Source organism: Capricornis sumatraensis, chromosome 11 (genome assembly GCF_032405125.1).
Source record: "Capricornis sumatraensis isolate serow.1 chromosome 11, serow.2, whole genome shotgun sequence".
NCBI lineage: Eukaryota > Metazoa > Chordata > Mammalia > Artiodactyla > Bovidae > Capricornis > Capricornis sumatraensis.
This window is the reverse complement of record NC_091079.1, coordinates 30,231,421-30,252,471: the sequence shown is the minus strand read 5'-3', so window position 1 is coordinate 30,252,471 and position 21,051 is coordinate 30,231,421. Positions and strand designations below refer to the sequence as shown.

At 49.5% G+C, this 21,051-nt stretch overlaps 2 protein-coding genes across 8 annotated transcripts in view; one reads left to right on the top strand and one right to left on the bottom strand.

The window, feature by feature from the left end:
* The first annotated feature begins 809 nt into the window (after nucleotides 1–809).
* On the top strand, nucleotides 810–7,454 carry LOC138088289 (gasdermin-A-like). Its single transcript, XM_068983413.1, has 10 exons — nucleotides 810–944; nucleotides 1,049–1,100; nucleotides 1,509–1,694; nucleotides 3,710–3,871; nucleotides 4,222–4,323; nucleotides 4,625–4,672; nucleotides 4,774–4,929; nucleotides 5,503–5,666; nucleotides 5,959–6,033; nucleotides 7,188–7,454. The coding sequence occupies exons 1-10, from the start codon at nucleotides 810–812 to the stop codon at nucleotides 7,452–7,454; spliced, it is 1,347 nt and encodes a 448-aa protein (XP_068839514.1).
* Nucleotides 7,455–14,969: 7,515 nt separating this feature from the next.
* CYRIB (CYFIP related Rac1 interactor B) overlaps nucleotides 14,970–21,051 on the bottom strand; it is a 142,784-nt gene continuing 136,702 nt past the window's right edge. For all 7 annotated transcript variants that reach the window (XM_068983510.1, XM_068983517.1, XM_068983511.1 and 4 more), the window contains 2 exons: nucleotides 19,571–19,641; nucleotides 14,970–15,683 (listed from right to left, as the gene is read on the bottom strand). In XM_068983510.1, the coding sequence (XP_068839611.1) occupies nucleotides 15,620–15,683; nucleotides 19,571–19,641 (135 nt within the window). In that variant the 3' untranslated portion in view covers nucleotides 14,970–15,619. The remainder of the gene's footprint in view (nucleotides 15,684–19,570; nucleotides 19,642–21,051) is intronic.

The following is a 21,051-nucleotide window of genomic DNA, read 5'->3' as shown; positions in this document are numbered from 1 at the left end:
GCTGGTGTACATTCTCGCTGTCCTGCGTAGAGCCCTCTGTGGCTCCCTGGCGCCCTCAGAGGTGAGGTGCCCACCGCCATGGCAAGTGCTAGCAAAGACTGAGCAAATTGCTGCTGCCCCCACCTGCTCACCCCCCAATCACCCCCCACCCCAGCTTTGGACCCTGCCTGGGCCCCACTACCTGGGAGAATGAGATGGGCCAGACCCCTGAGGGGACAGCTTATCAACGTGTGCCAGCCCTGTTCCAAGCGCTTTAAAAGCAGCACGTTAGTCCTGGTCACAATCCCCAAGAGGAGGTATTGTTATAGATAATAATAATCTATGAATATGGGCTTCCCTTGGAGAAGGCAATGGCACCCAATCCAGTATTCTTGCCTGGAGAATCCCGTGGACGGAGGAGCCTGGAAGGCTGCAGTCCATGGGGTCGGGAAGAGTCAGACACGACCGAGTGACTAAGCACAGTACACATAAATATTTTATGAAAATATGTATATACTTAACAAGGCACAGAGTAACATTCCCAAGGGAACAGCTGTTCAGACTGAGGCATCCTTGGTCCTGGAGTTTCTCAGGGTCCCATGCAGGCAGGTGGTGGTGGGGTGATTGGAAGGATGGTTCCAGGGGGTTTTGACCACCTGTGATTTCCACCTACATGCTGACTTTAGCACCCAGGCATGGGGGTTGGGGGCCCTCTGCTCAGGGCACCCCCCTTCTCACTGTGTTAGAAGTTCAACTGGCTGAAAGCTTCACCAGGACCCCCCACACCCACAGCCCTGGGTGACACCCTCCCTTCCCACCCTTCAAGGAACATGTCATCACTGTTCTCGAGGGACACCGAGGGCCTAGTCAGAGAGCTGGGCAAGAAGGGAGAGCTGGGCCAGAAGGGAGAGCTGGTGCCCACGGACAGCCCGGCCAGCACCCTGCGCCTGCACCCCTTCTGCCTGGTGAGGAAGAAGCACAGATGCCCCCTCTGGCCTTGGGACACCCCCCTTCATCCCCACGCACTTCTCCCTTGTGGACACCCTGGAGCCCAGCTCCCCCATCCCAGGTACTTCCCGGTGGGGCTGGCAGCTGGCAGAGTGGAGGGGACTGCGGGGCAGGTTGATAAAGGGTCCACCTGGGGGAGAAATCTGATGCCCTCTCAGCCCAGGCATGTGCCAGGGGCACCCCCAGGCAGCATGTGGCTGCTGTGGGGAGAAGGGCGCACCTTTTCCTCCCTCCTGTCCCAGCTCCCTAATGAGTATTCATCATTATCACTTTAATCGCCATAATGGCTGACATGCACCAAGTGCTTACTGGGTGGTAGGGACCCTGCTGGCAATTTCTTCGGTAAATGCTGACCACCACTCTTGGAGGGAAAACCCTGTTATTCTTCCGCCCCTTTTAGAGATGGGGAAACTGAGGCTCTGGGAGTTGAGGGCTTCTTGCCCCAGGGTCACACCGAGCCGGTAAGAGGTAGAGGCCAAACTGGGGCCTGAGGCCCCGCACCTGGACCCCTCTCCCCACAGAGCTGAGCTGCAGCGAACCCATCTGCTTCCAGGAGACGGTGGCGGGAGCCATGACAAGGGGCGTGAGCCTGGGCACTGGGCAGCAGGGGAAGGCAACAAGCAGCTGCATACTGAGCCGCAGCTCCCTGCTGGCCATGCGGATGTTCAGGGTGCCCCCCACACCTGAGAGACTCTGGCGGCGGAGAGGTGGGTACATCAGCCAGGCAGATTGGGCTCTGCTTTCAGTGGGCCCAGGTCCCCAGGGCCAGGGGCCAGGAGGGAAAAGCCCCAGGGTCCCGGCCACTTGAGGGCCTGGCAAGAAGCCTTCTGAGGAGTAGCTTGGGATGGGGGGTGGTCCACTGTTAGCAGCAAACCCAGGGGCAGGGCCCCCCACCCCGAGGAAGAGAGAGTTGGCAGTGAGAGGGACTCATGTTAAGTCAGAGATTTCAAACCCCTGGTTGTTTTTAAGGCCAGAAAAAGAAACGGAAGTGGGGTAGCTACCAAGGGTGATGCAACAGGGCATGGTGGGGACTCCGGCAAACTGGGAGACACAGGCCTGCTGAAGCCGACAGCTGCGCCTGCCTATTGCCAGGCGGGAATGTGAGCTCCGTGTCACTGGGTTGTCACTTTTTTCTTTGAAAGAAGCTAAAACTGGGATTTTGGTGACTCAGTCAGTCAAGAATCTGCCCGCAATGCAGGAGACTGCAGTTTGACCCCTGGGTCAGGAAGATCCTCTGGAGAAGGAAATAGCAACCCACTCCAGTATTTCTTGCCTGGGAAATTCCATGGACAGAGGAGCCTGGCAGGTTGCAGTCCAGGGGGTCGCAAGAGTTAGACACAACTGAATGACTACATCATCACTACCACCAATTTCAATGTTATCTCGAAATTTTTAAACACCGCATGAACCATGGAACATACGCCTTTTGCTCGATTCAGTTGGCAAGAAGCCCAGTGGCAGCCCCTGGGCTGGTCATTTTAAGTCTTGCCAAAGACAGATGTCTCAGGTGGTGGATGTTTCCAACCACCCCCACCTGACCTTGAATTCTAGTCCTGAGTACAGGCCAGGCCCCCGCTGTAACCTGCCACCCTCCACCCCCGCCCATATCAGCACAGAGTCCAGGCTGCCCATTGGGGAAGGCCCCAGAGCAGGGGAGCCCTAGAGAGCACCCCCCAAGCTCTGTCTCTTCTCCTGCCCCCACCGGCACCCCCGGCAGGAAACTGAGGACTCCAAGACCCTCGTTCCTCCAAGAGTTGCAGAGCTGGAAGGAGAAGGAGAGCCTGTATGTGGTGACTGAGGCCAAGGAGGCCGCATGGGACGCCACATTTCAGAGCCGAGCAGAGGAGCCGGGCGGCTGTCTCTCCTCCAGCTGGGCCACGTCCAGGTGCAGGGGGTGCCCTGGGGGCGCAAACCTGGTGTGCCGGGTGCTGAAAGCCACCAAGAAGCCCACCCCTCCCTCCTGGCAAACCACCATCTCACCCAGGAGTGTGGAGTCCCTGGGCCCTTGTGTCAACTCTGCATTTTAGCATCACCTGGAGAGGTGTCTTGTTGGTTTTTGACTTTTTAAAAATACCAGTTCATACACACACACACACACACACACACACACACACACAGAATTTTCACTGGTGTGGACTAGGACCCAGTCACTGGTGTTCTGACTCTCCCAGGTGAGTCTTACCTGCTGCTGGGGAGCAGTATAGTGCAGTATCGTATTGCATCAGCTTTGAAATTGGGTGTGTCTGGGTGCGAACCCCAGCTCTGCCCCTGGCTGGCTGTGTGGTCTTGGGCAAGTCACTTGGCCCTCTGAGCTTGCTTTCTCTGGTCCATGAAGCTGCGTTGGAATCAGGGTGAGACTCTGCAGAGATGTGAGAAGAGTGCCCGGGATGTGCTAAGGGCAGGGACCAGCAGGGTTCCTTCGACGGGCCTTCAAGACTCAGACCTCCTCCTCACCAGCTCTGTTCTTCTGCCATGCAGCGTCCATGTGCTGCCCCTGGTCCCCACTGTGACGGGGGAGGCAGGGTCCCGAGTTGCACTCACAGCATCACCTCCAGGCCCTACCTCTCATCATCCCCATGAGTGCAGGTGAGGGCCGGTCACCTGGAGGTCAGTTTCCAGGCCACCATACCGAATACGGTCCGGAAGCTCGGACGTTGTACAGAACAGTCTCCATACTCTTGTCTCATCCGTTCCTCAGGATAGTTCTCTTGCTTCTCGGTAGCACTTCTCCGGTGGGATCTGGTGCTGACGGTGGCGCCACTGGTCCCACCTCGGGAGTCCCAGCTTCTGGATAGCCCCTCCGTCAGCTGCCCACTGACAGAGGACGACCTACGGAGGTTCTCAAACTGCCACGCCCCAGGCTTCCAGCTCAGCCTTTCCCGAAGTGAACCCTCCAAACTCTGAACACCACCTAGTGAGGCAAAACAAAACTCATTTCTTTGCAGTGGGACCTTTGAGCGCTTTTGCCATGCCACCGTGGATTGCTTTGACCCCAGAAAGCCTTGGGGTTTTTGGAAATGTCTCATGTGTAACGTATTTTGCAGAGTGCCTTCCTGCTGTGCCCAAGTGACCCCTGCCTTTGCACTTTTCTCTGCTCCAACCTCAACAGCCCCTGGTCATCATGTTGGCCTCCTGCAGCCCCTCCCCCTGTGCCCGCCATCCTCTGTTCCTGTTTAGCCCTGAGACCCCATCCTGCAGGTCCTAGAGTCTCTCCCCCCCACCTCCCAGCTGCAGGTCAGAGCACCGTGGCCAAGGAGAAGGCAGTGGGCATCCCACAGGGCACTGTCTTGACCTACAGGGTGCTGCAGCTGGGGATGAGGAGGATCACTGGGGCACGTAGAGGCCAGAGGAACTGGTGGGGGTGGGGGCAGCTGCAGAGTAAGGGGCAGGAAGAGGGAGAGGGGGGCTGTTTCCTCGTGGGCCTGAGCACTCCGGTGGCTTTCATAGCGGGCTTCCAGGCCAGATCTCAGGGAGGCCCCTCCACCCCGCCTGTGCCCAGCTTGCCCCGGGGTGTGGGGATGGGGCCTGGGCATTGGACCTGAAGAAGGGAGAGACAAGAAAATCACGTGGACTGGAGTGGGCCTCTCATCAGTGGTCCAGGGACTTTTCTCTTTTCTCTACCCCTGCTCCCACGCAGCTGCTCTGTACCTGCCTGAAGGGAAGCTCTGTAGAAATGCCAGTGGAGGTGAGTGACCCCTGCCAGGAGCTCAGGAACCCAGCCAGAAATCATCGCCTCTCTGGAGAAGGCCCTGACCCTGTCGTCAGGCCCCCTCCTGCCCCACGCAGTCGTCATGTGTCACTCGGGGGCCCGGAGGGCCCTGTGTCCTCTCCCCGGGGGGATGGAGATGCGCTCAAAACCCCAGGACCAGGCTGTGGGCAGGACGGTGAGCACGGGGCTCGTGGGCCAGGTCCAGCTGTGTCTCCCAACCTCACAAGGGGAAGGTGGGTCTTTCTTCCCAGGTCGGGAAGATCGGTGGTGATGTCTGGGCAGCACTGGGTACCTGGAAGGCTCTCCGGAGGCAGCCTATATGGTTAATAAAACAGGGGTGGGAAGGCAGGGCCCTCTGGCCACCCTGCCAGATCCACCCACACACCCGCCTCTGCAGGGGCGCTGAGACCCTGAGAAGCCCCGCCTTAGCCATTCCGGAGGGGCGATGGGGTGGAGGGGGGCTCAGTCCAGGGATCCGAGGAACAGACAGAGCAGGGCAGAGAAGTGGCCTCTCCTTGAGCTGAAGCATCAGCCCTAGGCAGGGTGAGCAACTGAGGAGGAGGAGGAGAGGGAGGTGGTGGAAGGCGGAAGGTGAGGATAAGCCCTGAGGGCGTGCAGTGCCTGGCATGCAGTAGGCGTTCAGAACATGCTGAGTGCCTACGGTGTACCAGGGAAGGCAGGAGGGGTGAGCACATCAAGGCACACTCTGCCTGACACGGAGCTTCCCAGGGGCTGATCAGGGCAGGGCTGGCACCAGGCAGGAGCCTGAGCACAGGACACAGCAGTGCCAACACGTCCCCCCACAGGCAGGGCCCCTGGCGAGGGGCCTGGCCTCCAGGACCTGAGGAGGCAGGCAGGGGCTCAGCTGGAGGCCCTGGCCAGGCTGCCCGCAGAGCCGCGGCTCTCCCTGCTGGGTGCCCTCCGGGAGCTGCTTCAGAGCCCCCGGGCCCTGCAGGAGCTCAAAGACAGGGTGAGGGGCCCGGTGGTCAGGGCAGGGAGGGGGCGGGGGGTGATGAGTGGCAGGAACGAGATGCCCTGGGTCTTGGTGGCACATGACCTCCTGGGGCCCCGCTCACTGGGCGCCAGCTGTTGTGCGAGGTTCTTTCTGAACCCTAAGGAGAGACCGTGGTCCCAGGCTCGTCCCAGCCTCCCTGGCACCATGAGGGGCTGGGGCTCCAGGGTGTGGAGATGGGTTCATGGACGGAGGACAGATGGGAACCCACGGTTGCCTCTCCTTGCTCTTCCTCACTGCCCCCCTGCAGCTGGAGCAGGCCTTGGACACCGGGGTGCCGGGACAGTTGGGTGGCCCCGGGGGCCTCATCCTAAGCACCCTCTGGGTGGCCTGTCACCCTTGAGAAGAAGGGCCATCCTCTGCGTTCTCAGAGCACTGGTCGGTAAGAGGATGCTGTGGGCTGGGGCTGGAGGAAGGGCCGGGTTCTCGTGCTGGCTCGGCAGGGGGAGCCTAGGCCGGTCTTGCCATCTCCCGGTTAGTAACCACCTCGCAAAGCCACCGGTCCCGGAGGTGAGCTACTACACACAAACGCTCTTGGTCAGTGAAGGCCACCGCACACTCTCGACGGATTGTGATTTAGGAAAACTGAGAAGGGCCATGGAGTGGTCTTACTGAAGGCCACGCAGCACTTCCAGGGCAGGCACAGATCCCGCCTTCTAGAACCTTCTGGGGAAAGATGGCCCCAGAGATCCCGGGGAGGGGGCGGCATGTCCCCACCTCAGGGCTCCAATATCCCAGCCCATCCTCCCTGAGGCTGCCAGGTCCCCAAGGAGAGGCTCAGGAGCTGCAGGCCTGTGGTGGCCCTGACCCCTGCCTCCCCGCAGCGCTGAGTCCCACCCAACACTGCCTGCTGGCCTGGTGCCTGGAGGGAGGGGTCCTGCCCCAGCAGCTGGAGCTGGTGACAGCCTGGGGAGGGGGCATGGGGGGTGCACTGGGCTCCGACCCCTGTGGACCCAGACCACTACGGCAGCCACAGGCAGGCTCACTCAGGGGTTAGGCTGGGTTCCTGCCTTGAGCTGGGCCTTCTGCTCGGGCTTCAGAACACAGGCTGGTCAAGTGGAGACTCCAACAGGTGATCACAGACAGTGCCCGGAACGGGAGACGCACTGGGTAGCTAATGTTGGCAGCTGTGGGGGCTCAGGGGTGTTTCCAAAAGGGAGCCCCTCCACGCAGCTCAGGGATTAATGGCTGAAGAGATGGGGTGAGTCTCCAGGCAGAACAGTGTATGCAGGGGCTGGGAGCCCTGGGAGTGCTGAGAACCAAGGCCCCAAGCAGTGCAGGGAAGGGCGCGCTTTGGGGGCATGGTCCTTGGAGCCCCAGTTCTGCAGGGAGCAAGGCCCCAGGCTCAGGTGTGGCGGCGGAGATGGGGTGCGGAGTGGGGGTCAGTGATCAGAGGCCCCAGGCTCCCACCCTAGGGGTGGGTCCCACTGCTTCCAGCCTTGGGAGGCCTGTGTGTTCACCCTGGGTGATTCCTGGCAGGTGACGAGCATCTTAGAGCCGAACTACAACCAGATGGAGGAAACAGGCTTCTCGCTGCACCCGGAAGTCCTCTCCTGGCTGCACCATGAGGACGCAGCCCTCACCCAGAGCCTGGTGGAGAGCTGTGGGCTGGAGCTGCGGGGCCCTGGCCACTCAGTCACCAGGGACCCTGAGGTGGTGCCGCAGCTGTCTGTGCTCTATGCGTCCCTCTTGGGGCTGCAGCTGCTGGCTGAGCCCAGCTCCACGGCCCTCCAGGCTGATGCCTGAGGAGGGTGCCACACCACCTTGACTCCAGGCAGCGGCTGGCCCAGAGCCTCCACACAGGTGGCCCCACGTGACGGTGGGGCTCCACCCAGCTCAGCTCACACTCCTCTCTCCTTCTCAGGACCAGCCCCCAGACCTCAGTCGCCCATCCAGGTCTGGGGCAGTGGGGGCCTCAGTAAGGCTAGAGTCCTACCTTGGATCAGGATTCTTCCAGGAGGGCCTGTAGAGGCTGGTACCAGAACACCCTCCCCATTGCCGACAGTTGGGTAGCTCTGGGCATATCCTGCCCTCTTTGTGCTTCTTTCTCCTGTAAAATCACCACCCCCCATAAAATGGGGTGATCAGAATTCCTAGCTCGTAGGATTGTAGTGAAAATTTTAAAAGTTGTAAATAAAGTGTTCAGCACAGTGCCTGGGTGTCGGCTATTACTGTGCCATGTCATTAAGAATGGGATCGCTGTCGTGGAAGAAGCTGCTCGACCTCTCTCCAGGTTCACAAAGGACTTGGCCAGCTTCCCGTTCATTTCAGCACCCTGCCGCTCTCCTTCAGCCTGTTTCCCCACCTGTAAAATGACAGCGGTGGGTCAAACTGCTCCGTTGTCACCCAGCGGCACTGTTCAGGGATTTCACTACAGACCGGGGTGCAGGCTAAGGGCTGTGAGTGTTCGTGTGTGCAGAGGGCAGTGTGGGTGTGCACATGTGTGTGTTTCAGGCAATTCACGGGGAGCAGAGGAAGAGCCTGAGGCCAGGACCGGGTCTCCCCACTCCCAGCTCCGTGCTCTTCCTAGCAGAGCCCACCCAGAGGGAAACGAGTAAGCGCTCAGAGGCAGGGCGATCACTCGGCAGGAGCACTTTATATATTCTCTTCTACCGATGAAACTTGTCTGACGATCAAAACAGTGGTCACTGTGAAACAAAAGTTTCAGAACGGAATGAAGAACATTTTAATCTCCTTAATTCCACTTCTCAGAAATAACCAATATTGACATTCTGATGTTTATCCTTTCAGTATTTTTCCCATCACTCATATAAATTATCTTGCAGTAACTTAGTTTTATACACTTACTTTTTTAAAAAATGTAGTATATTGCGTGCTACAATCAGTTACAGTTACAGTCTCTGTAACCTGAGAAGTGAGGTTTCAGGCAAGAGGATCTTCACAGACCTCATACCAATCCCTGGGAGGCCCTCTTCTGGAACCAATGCACCAATGTCACGCTTTCACCACATTTGAGTGTCCTCAATTCTGTCCAGGGAGTGTGGACAGGGGCTCCGCCTTGTGGGGAAAACAAGGAAACACACACTTTTCACTCTACATTGCCAGAATTGTCCAGCCCATCAAATAAATCAAGCCTCTTGTTTTGCATTGTTGCTCTGTGGGCTCAGAGAGGCCCACATTTTAATAAGTTAATGAGCCACAAGTAATTTTAAAGGGATTAATGTTTAACTCATGTGTGTCTTGTTGCTGCTGCCAACTTGCTTCAGTCATGGCCTACTCTTAGTGACCCCATAGACGGCAGCCCACCAGGCTCCCGTGTCCCTGGGATTCTCCAGGCAAGAACACTGGAGTGGGTTGCCATTGCCTTCTCCAAGGCATGAAAGTGAAAAGTGAAAGTAAATTTGTTCAGTTGTGTCCGACTCTTAACAACCCCGTGGACTGCAGCCTACCAGGCTCCTCTGTCCATGGGATTCTCCAGGCAAGAGTACTGGAGTGGGGTGCCATTGCCTTCTCCCATGTGTGTCTTAAAGGACATTAAATGAGTCTATATACATGATCTTCATGAAAATCCTTTCTTTCCCTCTCTGAACTTCATCACACAAACTGGCCAGTCCTCTCTCCCAGCAAAAGTCTTCCCTTTTGCAGGGGAGGGAGTGGATGTCCAGTGGCAACAAAAGCCTTCTCTCTTGTAGTCTGGTGAGCACATAATATTCTTCCATAATTATATGTCTTTAAGTTAAACTTTCTTGAAAAATAGCTTTTGCCTCAAATGAGAGGTGGTCATAAATGAACCAACACTGTACTAATTAAATCAAACTAGTTCTATTGTAGAAAGTGAGGATTCTGTCATCAAAGTTGGAGAAAAATAATATGTTGAGCAAGGGCTCTAAGGGCAGTAGATTTTGACTGAAAGTTGGCCCTGTCAGTAGCTGTGTGACCTCAGGCAAGTTTCTTCACCTCTCTGAACATGTCTTCTCATGTTTGCACCCCTTGAATAGCAAGCTTACATACTGTGGTTTCCTCCCTTTGGAGGACCACTAGCAAGCACACCCACCGGCCCTGAGAGGATGATTCTTGTCTGAACTCTCCTTTCAGCAGCTAAGTCTGGGGCTCTAGGAGGTGTTAGCTTGGGGCCGGCCACAGAGCTGGGACAGGTGAGCTGCCCTGCAGCCCTGGGGGTCTGGGCACAGGCGCCTCCGCCGCCTTTGACCCCTGGGAGCAGCTCTCCCCTCTCAGGACCCCAGAAGCCAGTGTTGGCTCAATAGCTACTCCGGGTCTGAGGTGGAACCGTGGAGATTGACTTTTACAGATGGGGAAAGCGGGGCCCAGGGAAGTCGTAAAGCAAGAGAGGGGCAGAAAGGGATCAAACCTGCAGAGTGGAGACTCCCCTACACAGACTGTCTGGCGGTCCACCCTCCACAGCCCTATACCTTCTCCCAGCCTCTCACAGCCAAATGCTCCCGGGAGAACCCCCACCTCAACCCCGGACCAGACCAACGAATGCCAGGTGCTCGGGGCAGAAGCCCTGCCTGGAGCAAGGAGCCGATGCTTCCGGGACCTAGAAACCACCCCTCACTCTGCAGGGCATGCTCCCGGCCCCTGCCCCCAGCCCCGTCCTCCCGGGTGGCTCAGGTCCCAGGCCAGGATGGCCCTGGACTCCTCTCACACCCACATCCGGTCTGTGGAGGGTCCCTGGGGGCTTGGGTCCCTGCTCACTGCGTCCACTCAATGACCCGCCATCATTTCTGCCTGTTACTGCAATGGCTCGCCCGGCCTCCCCGCCTGTCCCTGCTCACCTCATTCTGTTCCTGGCACAGCAGTTGGAGTGAACCTTATCAGATACATCAGATCCAGTCACTCCTTCACTCTGAGCCTGCTGATGAGGAGACCGAAAGCCAGTCTTCCGGTGGCCTCTGCAGCTCTGCCCTCCCCACTGGCGGCCTCTGCTCCCCATACGCCCTCTTCTTACACCCAGAAACCCACTGCTCTCCTCCACAAAAGCCCCACTCGGCACCCATCTTTGGTCCCAGGACACTGTCTAGGTGGGCTGTGAACAGGTACTAAGGTTGCTGACACCAGAATGTGCTGTGAGCACTGCTGGAATTACCACTAGACCAGAGCGCTGTGTTTAAAATAATCACGCTGCTAGTTTTGGTTTCCAATAGGCAGTTAATCACCTGCCCAGTTAGAGAAATGGCACTTCCTCACAGTTAATTTCAGTATTCTTGCTGGGAGAATCCCATGGACAGAAGCTCCTGGCAGGTTAGTCTATGGCGTCCCAAGAGTTGGACATGACTGAGCAACTAAGCACACACACACACAGTAAGTTCTGGCTTCCCGGGTGATGCTAGTGGTAAAGAACCTGCCTGCCAGTGCAGGAGACCTAAGAGGTGTGGGTTCAATCCTTGCGTCTAGAAGATGCCCTGGAGGAGGAAATGGCAACCCACTCAAGCAATCCTGCCTGGAGAATTCCATGGACAGAGGAGCCTGGCAGGCTGCAGTCCATAGGGTCGCAGAGTTGGACCAGACTGACGATTTAGCAACAGCACACAGCACCGCAGTTCAGTTCAGTCGCTCAGTCGTGTCCAACTCTTTGTGACCCCATGAATCGCAGCATGCCAGGCCTCCCTGTTCATCACCAACTCCCGGAGTTCACTCAGACTCACGTCCATCGAGTCCGTGATGCCATCCAGCCATCTCCTCCTCTGTCGTCCCCTTCTCCTCCTGCCCCCAATCCCTCCCAGCATCAGGATCTTTTCCAATAAGTCAACACTTCGCATGGCCAAAGTATTGGAGTTTCAGCTTTAGGATCAATCCTTCCAAAGAACACCCAGGACTGATCTTCAGAATGGACTGGTTGGATCTCCTTACAGTCCAAGGGACTCTCAAGAGTCTTCTCCAACACAACAGTTCAAAAGCATCAATTCTTCGGGGCTCAGCTTTCTTCACAGTCCAACTCTAAGTTACTATTAATCAGTTATAGGATCTCTAAAGATCATTAAAATTGGCTATCTTTGCCCAATAATACCCTCCTAGACTGAGGAAAGTAGTCAGAACTGGTGCTGGGGACAACTCTGGAGTAAGTGGAGAACCGTACACGTTCATGGACGTGACACATGGAACAGGCTACAATACAAACATCATGATGGTTACGAGACTGGCAGGCAGCACTCGTGGTGCACACGGACAGTACAGCACCAGCCAGCACAGCCCCCAGGGCCACAGTAGAGGGGTAAGTATTTCAGGTATTCCGTTTCATCAATGAGGACACACGAGACTCATCCAAAGTTACGAGTTTTAAACACAGCTCCACCACCTCGGAAGTCTACGTTTTAACTGTTCACACGGATGCAGCATTTGGCAGACAGTATAGATAAGACATGTACTGTATGACATGAAATCAAACGTTAGAGATACTGTCTCCATTCTCATTTTACTCATGAGGAAGATACAGTTCCAAAGAAGCAATGTGGGTGGGATTATCTGAGTTTTAATCTACAGACCTTCCCACCGCCATCTTCTAGGACCACCATGCAAAGACTGTGAAATATGTGAAATAAGGGATCATTTTTTAAGAATTTATGGAGTAGCAATTACTGCCATCTCACATGGAATCAGTATGGCATTTCAACTTCAAAGACCTGGGTTTGAGCACAAATGCCTTAAGTCTAAAATACTTGGAACAATCTTAAAATAGTCTAGCATGCTTCTTAATCCAAATCTCTAAAGTGGGAAAACGGCCAAGTGAAAAGTTCTACTCATTCAGATATAGGTTGAGGGCTGCAGAAACAGGAAGAACACAACATGAGGGGTGTCGCTGGTCTAACACATGAAGCAACACTTTATCCCGTGAAGGAAGAGGCACCGGGGCCAGGGTACCGGATGAGTAAAGCGATACTGACCGGGCTGTGTTTTAGAGGTTAAGGGGGGTAAGAGGCTTAGAGTGGTAGGAGATTCACCTGCACAGAGCGGAGTCACACCTCCCTCCAGCACACCGGGCAGACCTGCTTATTATAAAATCGTGGTCCTCTTTCCTGATGAGCCCATGGCCAGTCCCTTCATTCTGAGGATAGACATGAATAGAGATCAGACTCGGCGGACCTTCTTACTATCTGAACGGTAAATACTAAACCTACTTTCCGGAAGCAGAGATGGCTCCTTGTAACACTATGCAGCCCCATGCTTCCAGCACACGGAAGCTGTTGTTCCGTGGTTCCAACAACCTCAACTTCTTTGAGGTTCTCAAAGACACCTGTTCTTGGAACTAGAGAATGGTCAACTTTCTGAGGGCCATATGGCCTGTCACAAGAATTCCATTCTGCTGTTGTAATGCAAAAGCAGCCAAAAGTAACATGTAAACAAATGAGTGAGGCTGTGTTCCAGTGACATTTTATTTATGGACACTGGAATTTGAATGTCATGTATTTTACACATGCCACAAAATACAGTTTTGACTTCTGCCAAACTTTTAAACATGTAGAAACTCTTCTTAGTTCATAGGCTGTACAGAAATAGGTGGCAGGAGGACTGGGTCACAGAGGAGTTTGCTGAGGCCTGGTCGGAGGTTGAGAGAAACTCCCACTTGTTCTGTGATGCGGAGACGACAGACTACATTAACTGCAAAGGCCACAGCAGTATTACTGTTATCTATTTCAGCCACGACATGATTTTTAATTTATATCCATTCAAGCACTTATACTTGGCACCTCCTTAGATCCAGGTACTGGGGAAAATCCTAGGGATGCTTAAGGGACATCAGATGAGGCTCTTAAGTTTTCATGGGATAAGGAAAGTGGTCCGGTGAGACGGCAGCAATGTTGGATGAGACACTTGTAAGAGTCTTAGGGCTGCCATGACTGACTAGCCTCAACTGCGTGGTTTAAAACAAGACAAGTTTATTCTCTCCCAGTCCTGGAGGTCGAAATTCTGAAGCAAAGGTGTCGGCAGGATTGGTTTCTTTGGCAAGGCTCTCTGGGAGAAAGTTCCCCAGCATCCAGTGCTGCCGGCAACTCTGGGCCCTCAGTCTGCAGACACACGGCTCCCTCCACTCACGCCTCCATCTTCACACGGCCTCTGCTATATCCAGTTCCCCTTTTTTCCTCTCATACTGGGTTTATGACCCCATGTAATCCAGGATGGTCTTATCTCCAGATCCTTGACTTAATGTCGGCTGCAAACACCCTTTTTTCCAAATGACGGGGCATCTCCAGGTTCCAGGTGGACTTACCTTCAGGGAAGTGGGACTATTTAACCTTACATCCTCTTTATTGGAAGGTGGCTCCCGTTATCCCCAAGGCTTTGTCAAGGAGATGACACAAGCTGATCCTCCAAAGATGAGAGCTGCTATTCCTCAGATGAACATGAGGGAGGAAGGGGATGACAGGCTCAGGGACCAGTGGGACCCAAATGTGACACTGAGTGGAACAATCTGAGCAGCGTGCAGTTGAGCCTGGCTGGAAGCAGGCTGTGGGTGGCAGAGAGGTGAGCAGGGATTCTATCATGACAGGCTGTGAGCATGGCCATCTGGTACTAGTGAGCCAGAAACATGGATGGCATTCTCTGGGATTTTCTCCCAGATAACCCTTAACCCAGCATGGGTGGACGAGACAAACTTTAAGCAGTTTCTCCCCACTAGGACACTTTATGGTTACGATTTATGATCTTAAAGTAATAATCACATGAAGTTTCCTACCATTAGCAACACTGCGGCCTTCAGTTTCTCCTAGGAAGTCCCTCGTATACTCTCCTCCCAGTATTCAGGACTGTTCTTCCTTCCACATACTATTTCAAGTTGCTACCTTCCAGCTCCTGAGAACAGCCCTTCAAGCAAAAGTGTAGTTTCTCTTCTGTTGCTACATCCATGCAAGAGTAAATCAAGGATAAAAGTAAAGTGTGACAAGATTACTAGGTCTTATCTTTTGGTAAAGAATCCGCCTGCAATGCAGGGTTTGATGCCTGGGTCAGGAAGAGCCCCTGGAGAAAGAAATGGCTACCCACTCCAGTATTCTTGCCTGGAGAAACCCATGGATAGAGAAGCCTGGTGGGCCACAGTTCGAAGGGTCACAAAGAGTCAGACAAAAACTTGGTGGCTAAACCACCACCACCTCTAGTCTTGTACACAGCAAGATTTTAAAAGCAATTAAAGTAATAAAAAAAGGACCCAGTTCTCCCCTAAAAGGGGAAAAAATGTATTATACACATACATTCCAAAAAATACACATAGGGAAAGCTCTAGAGACCTAGAATCAAAACATCAGTAAACCAAACCACACTTAGAAAAATGAAAGCTGATTTTTATTTTATCATCAACAGCCATTCTTTAAACATGAACATGCATACGTAATATTCTACGCACACATCACAGTTTTTTAACGTTAGTTAATAAAGGTTAAACACACAACATACATCCTTACAAAAAAAGTCAAAATGCAAACTTAAAACTTTAAACAAAAGTCTTACTAATTTAAAAAAAGTGTGTGTTGGGTACCATTTGTACAACACAGTTAATTTAAACATTTTAATTTTGGCTGCACATGAAAAAAGCGGCAGTAGAAAATAAAGTCATTGAGGGTTTTTAAATAGCAGAATAGGCAGTTTTGCCATGCAGGAGAAGCAATATTAAATATTAGTTTTCAAAAAAAATCCACATTTAAAAATATTTAGTTCAAGTCACAGAATTTTTCTCAGTAGAGACCCCAATGCGATGCATAATTAGCTGCCTTAGATGGCCTGTTTGAAAGGACAATATCCCTTCAGAGTATAACTTTACTGATTTTGGCACAGAAAAGAAGTCTTAAGATCAAGAACATGATTAAAAAAGAGGGAGAGGAACAGGAAAGAAATAAAAAGCAAGAGTAAATGAGATAGTAATTGCAATCACTAAAAACTGTGCATTCTCAGTCACTGCAGAATACTGTCTTCTGTCTACAGCAGGTGCTTTTCCAGAACTGTTATTGCAGCATGGATTTTATCTGCTTGGAGGTAGTCTCATCATTCAAATGTTTTGTTGTGTACCTATGAGGGGAAAAACATCCATTTTAGGGGGTTAAAAACACAAACAAACATAACCTGCATCGGGTTCTGTAATTACGGTAAGAGAAACAACTGCCCAGGAGAGCTTGTCTTGAGCGAGAATGCCTTTCAGTCCAGCTCTACCCCTGTTCAGCCCCTGCTGGCTAATGCTCCTCCTACCTTCAAACAGAGTATCCAATGGCTGTTTTACTCATTTGGAACTAACTACCTCATTGAAAAGATTTGGTGAGATTCTACAGTAAACAATTATCTATAACTTCCCTCTCAAAGGAAAATAGCTGTCCAATATCAAAAGCTGGCAAATTATACCCACGGATCAAATCCAACCTACCATCTATTTTTGTATTGCTAGCATATTTTTGGAAAAGGCAATGGCACCCCACTCCAGTACTCTTGCCTGGAAAATCCCATGGATGGAAGGGCCTGGTAGGCTGCAGTCCATGAGGGTCCCTAAGAGTCGGACACGACTGAGCGACTTCACTTTCACTTTCATGCACTGGACAAGGAAATGGCAACCCACTCCAGTATTCTTGCCTGGAGAATCCCAGGGATGGGGTAGCCTGGTGGGCTGCCATCTATGGGGTCACACAGAGTCAGACACGACTGAAGTGACTTAGCAGCAGCATATTTTTACATTTTTAAATAGTTGAGAGTAAAAGTAAAAAAAAAAAAAAGTATTTCACGTTAATGTGGAAATTCCAGCAAATTCAAATTTCAGAGCTTATAACATTTTACTGGAACAGAGCCATGCTGATTCACTTAAGTATCGTCTGTCGTCACCTTCCTGCTACAAGGGCAGAGCTGAATAGCTGTGGCAGATGCCACAGGGCCTACAAAGCCTAAAATATTTGCTTATTCTCTGCTCCTTTATGAAAAGCTTGCAAACTGCTGTTCTCCTTTGTATTTAAGACAGTTCATCCTCACATTTTCATCAAGAAAAGATCAACAGCATCTAAGAAAAGCAACTACTAATACTATTTAAGAATAAGAAGGTAATTATCTAGCACTGAACCTGACTCCCAGATCTAGTTTTATTTCTCTTTCTCTTATGATCAAAGAAACTTGGTTCCATTTCTCCATCTGTAAAATACAGACATGGCTCGTTGCTTTCTCCTCATTGCATAGTGTCAGTTGGAGGGAACTATATCATTACTACAGAAAAGTATTCAAAACAAGCAACTATATACATATATATACACACACACACCTATATTATTTAAAACTTGATTCCGAGGAAAAGAATGGAGTGAGCATCTGTAGTAAATAAGCTATTCCTTAGAAAAGAAAATAATGCAGCAAAAATGTGTTCTATTTTGTAGAGACAGAAATAACACTTGCACAGCATTTTGGGGATTCCAAAATGCTTTCTTAACAGTATCTTCTTTGCTTTTAGTGAAGCATGTCAAGAGCTAGGTTGGTTTAGTTTAAGCAGTGTTTCTCAAAGTACCAACAATATCTACAACACACAGGGTGCTTATTTATAAAATGAGGTGCCTGCCCCCCTACTCCAGGCCTAACGAAGAAACTAGACTCTCTGGAGGTGGTAACCTGGGAATCTGCATTTCCCTTCCATCCAGATGATTCCAGAGCACAATGATTCATCTCAGAGTAAACCTATAGCTTGATAATGCAGTATCAAGTATATGGGATTTTGAGAATAAAACCCTGAATCTGAAAATAGACTCCAACATTTATTAGTTGTATCATCTTTAAGTCTCTCAAGAGCTTCAGGTACCTACTGCAGGTTGGAGACACCCCCACTGGCCCATACCCACCAGCTACTTCACTAAGCTGTGAAGAGACAATAAAGCCGCAGACATGAAACTGCATGGTCAATGTAGGGTGATATAAAACTGTTACTAATTATAACCACCACTATATCGCAACAAGTATACTGGTTAACCTCACACAACCTCCCAGGGGGGAAATAACAACTGGACACAGAATATGTGTTTCACTCTGAGTAAGAACAGCTCAGGAATTATCTCTGCAGCGAACTTTTATTTTCTGACTTCTATCATATTATTTAAAAGGAAACCTACAGCTGCCAGGTGGCTCTTGCCTCAACTGGCAGACAGTGAGTCTTCTCCCCCTTTCTCTCAAACATAGCCTGTTTGCGGCGGACGTCAACAGCTTTATACTCACTGCCACTGCCCTCCTCTGTCCCACACCAAATTACTTTCACACTGTGAAAAACAGAAGTGAACTTTGCGTTTTACATTACTGTTGGAAGCACAGTCAGGTCAGGGTAAATAAATGTTACACTAAAACTTCCTAGACCTCTATTATTTCTTTAGGGAAAAAAGTGTTCCTGTCACTTGCTGGCTTTGGAAGAGCCTAGCCAATCAGAAAGGAAAGGGCTTGGGAGAAGAGCTCAGGCTGACTGCAACATGGGGAATCCTCAGAAAGGGATCAAGCAGCAAGAATCACAATACCGTAAATATTGATACAATCAGTGAGAAGTCTCCAGAGTAAAAAATTAAAAGAACTTAAGGTTTCTGATAGGCTTATGGTTGAAACAGTTTGACATAAGGATTTTTTTTTTTTGGTTGTTATATTATGTTCCTTAATCATTTGGGTTTTCACTTAGAATACATCTTCTTTTTATTTATTTTTTAGTTGAAGGATAATTGCTTTACAACACTGTGCTGGTTTCTTCCAAACAACGAGAATCAGTTAACTATACATATATATATATATATATATCCCCCTCCCTCTTAAGCCTTCTTCCCACCCCCACCCCCAGAACAGATCATCTTTATTTAGATAGTCACTGCTTATAGAATATTTTTCATCATCTTAATAAAATAATTTCATGGTTCCACTCAGCTGAAATGACACAGCCTAGATTCTGCTTAATGATGCACCAGATGTGACTAAGTGTCCAAAAAGAATAAACAATGTTTTGCTTACAAAACATGTGAGGAAGGTAATACTATATTGGAAATCAGTTTATTCTATTATGTGAATTACAATGCACTACAATAGCCTATGACTTCAAAAAGTCACTGAATAAATATCTGCATTCACAGTTTTTGTGTTCAAACACAAAACAATCAAGTAACAAGCAAATCATCTTTTTCATTAGGTAAATGCTAACTACCAATTAAATCTTTGTAGTCAAGACTCTATAACGGGTTGAGATTTTCATTTAAAAATAGTCCAGGATTTGAAGGAGCTTTAGTAACTACAATAAGTAAATAACTTGTTTAGTAACTAAACAAGTAAGTCTAAACTGAGAAGACAGACATCAAATAATGACTAGACTGCTTTATTTTCATTATAAGAACTGCACAAAAGTAATAAAGATCTGTAGTATGAACACAGAAATATAATTATACTATACTAAGGGAAAAGTTCAGCTATAAAACAGTTTGTATAATATTATTTTGTAAAAGGTAACTTTTATATAAAGCTATGACTATATACAAGTATTTTAAAAAGAAACTCTGGAAGGATATGGATCATGTTTAAAAAAAAAAACTGAAAGGGTATATACCAAAATGTGAATAGTGGTTTATTTCGAAATAGTGCGGGTTCTGTGTTTTCTTCTTAAAATTTTCATGTTTTCTGAGTTTTATACAATTGCTTTTATTAAAAAAAAACAAAACAAAAAAGCAGTGTGTCCTTTGAGGCGGGCAGAAAAGTGAAAGCCATACTCCACGGCAAAGAAATCAAGCTGCTATTTTCTGTGGGACACATACACACACATTCTTCATTATAAAAAATACTGTGACCAATATTTGAAAGCAAGACTACCAATAAGCAACACGAGATCTTCACATTTCTAACATTTATGTGTTATTCACACACTGAAACAACATCTTAACACGTCCACCCTATCCACATGTACCTGTGCGCATACCCACCTGAGAGCATTGAGAAGACCTTCTACACTGTTAGGAGGCTGGTCCTTAAGAACCTTGATACAGCCTTTCATCTACGTAGAAAATGAAACAGAAAAGGTGAAACATTGAGTTTTCATTTAACATTCATTCTCAAAACAGTTAATACTTAAACCAGCTCCGTAACTATGGCACTCATGAGAAATTACACACTACAAATGTCAAAACAATTATTCTTAGAATGGGGGAAAAAATCTACCCAAGTGTTATTTTCAGTTTGTCAATCAAACAAAACTTTTTGGAAACCAAATCAGATGAACAGAACATACCCAGCACACTAATGAGAAAACTAAGGGTTTACTAAAGTAGGACATTCTGGAAAAGTTGTTGAGTAGCCTTTTAAAGGATGGAATGGACACACTGGTAAGAAAAAGAGGCATTCCAGGTAGATGAACCCAATAAAAAAAAGTAAGAAAGCTCATCATATGCAGAGGGCTAAGGTGAATCGCACAGGGCAGTTCACAGAGGGCCTCAAAAGCCAGGAGGACTCATGGGGAACTGATGGGGATGGCAGCAGAGACTTGTCACGGGCTTCACAAAAAGGGAACAACTTGATGAAAATGATCCACAAGGAAGATGAGCCCGATTACTGTGAGAAAGCATAGCATGGCAGAAACACCACAGGCTTCAAAAGCCATGGAGACGTGGATTCAAAATCCAGGTACCGTTCACTAGCAATTACATTAAGAAATCTCCCTAAACTTTCTTTCTCTATTAATACAGGGGAAACAACACCTACATCCTAAGAGTATTTTCAAAATTAAATGAGAGAGCAAATGTTGAAATTCCTGGGACACAGTAATGACTCAAAAAATGTTGATTTTCTCTTTACATAGGATAGATGAAGGTAAGACTGATAAATCATCAGTTCGCTATACATGAAATGCCAAGAGTCTGTCAAAGGGTAACTGAAAGACAATTCTCAGAAAATAATGGTTAAAATTCTCATGAACCCGATGTGAGAGTGAGGCAAGAAATTATAAAGCAGAGAAACTCAGGCTACGACCACAAATTATGACGACTGGGAGGAGGAGGAACAGTATACAGTCTTCAGCTTTCTTCACTGGGGCACCTCTACTGACTTTTAATATATACTTGAAAGCAAATCTTTTGTTTAAAAATGGCCTTTGGTCAAAGGAATGAAACGATACAATAAAAAGATTTTTTAATGTTTCATTATTTATTTACATATACTGCCAAATATGTGGAAGTACCACTTTATGAATGAGGCTTCCCCACAAGGAGATACTCTAAAACAGTGCAGTTACCTTCAGTCATTCTATTCCACCTGTATAAGAAATAGCATGAGAGAAGAGAAAACCAAAATATACCATTATCACAAACTATAAAACTAAATTTTGAGACAGAGTGTAGCCGGCCAGCTCTTTAAATAAAAGTCTATGGTTTCCACTTATGTTTGAAATTACTGGGAATTACATAAAAAA

Bases quoted from the DNA above. Each gene is read 5' to 3' on its own strand.
- LOC138088289 (XM_068983413.1), top strand. From the start codon at position 810: ATGTCATCACTGTTCTCGAGGGACACCGAGGGCCTAGTCAGAGAGCTG. The intron at 3,872-4,221 runs GTGAACCCTCCA...TCCCAGCTGCAG, and splicing joins CCAGCTCAGCCTTTCCCGAA to GTCAGAGCACCGTGGCCAAG. The intron at 6,034-7,187 runs GTGGCCTGTCAC...GATTCCTGGCAG, and splicing joins TCATCCTAAGCACCCTCTGG to GTGACGAGCATCTTAGAGCC.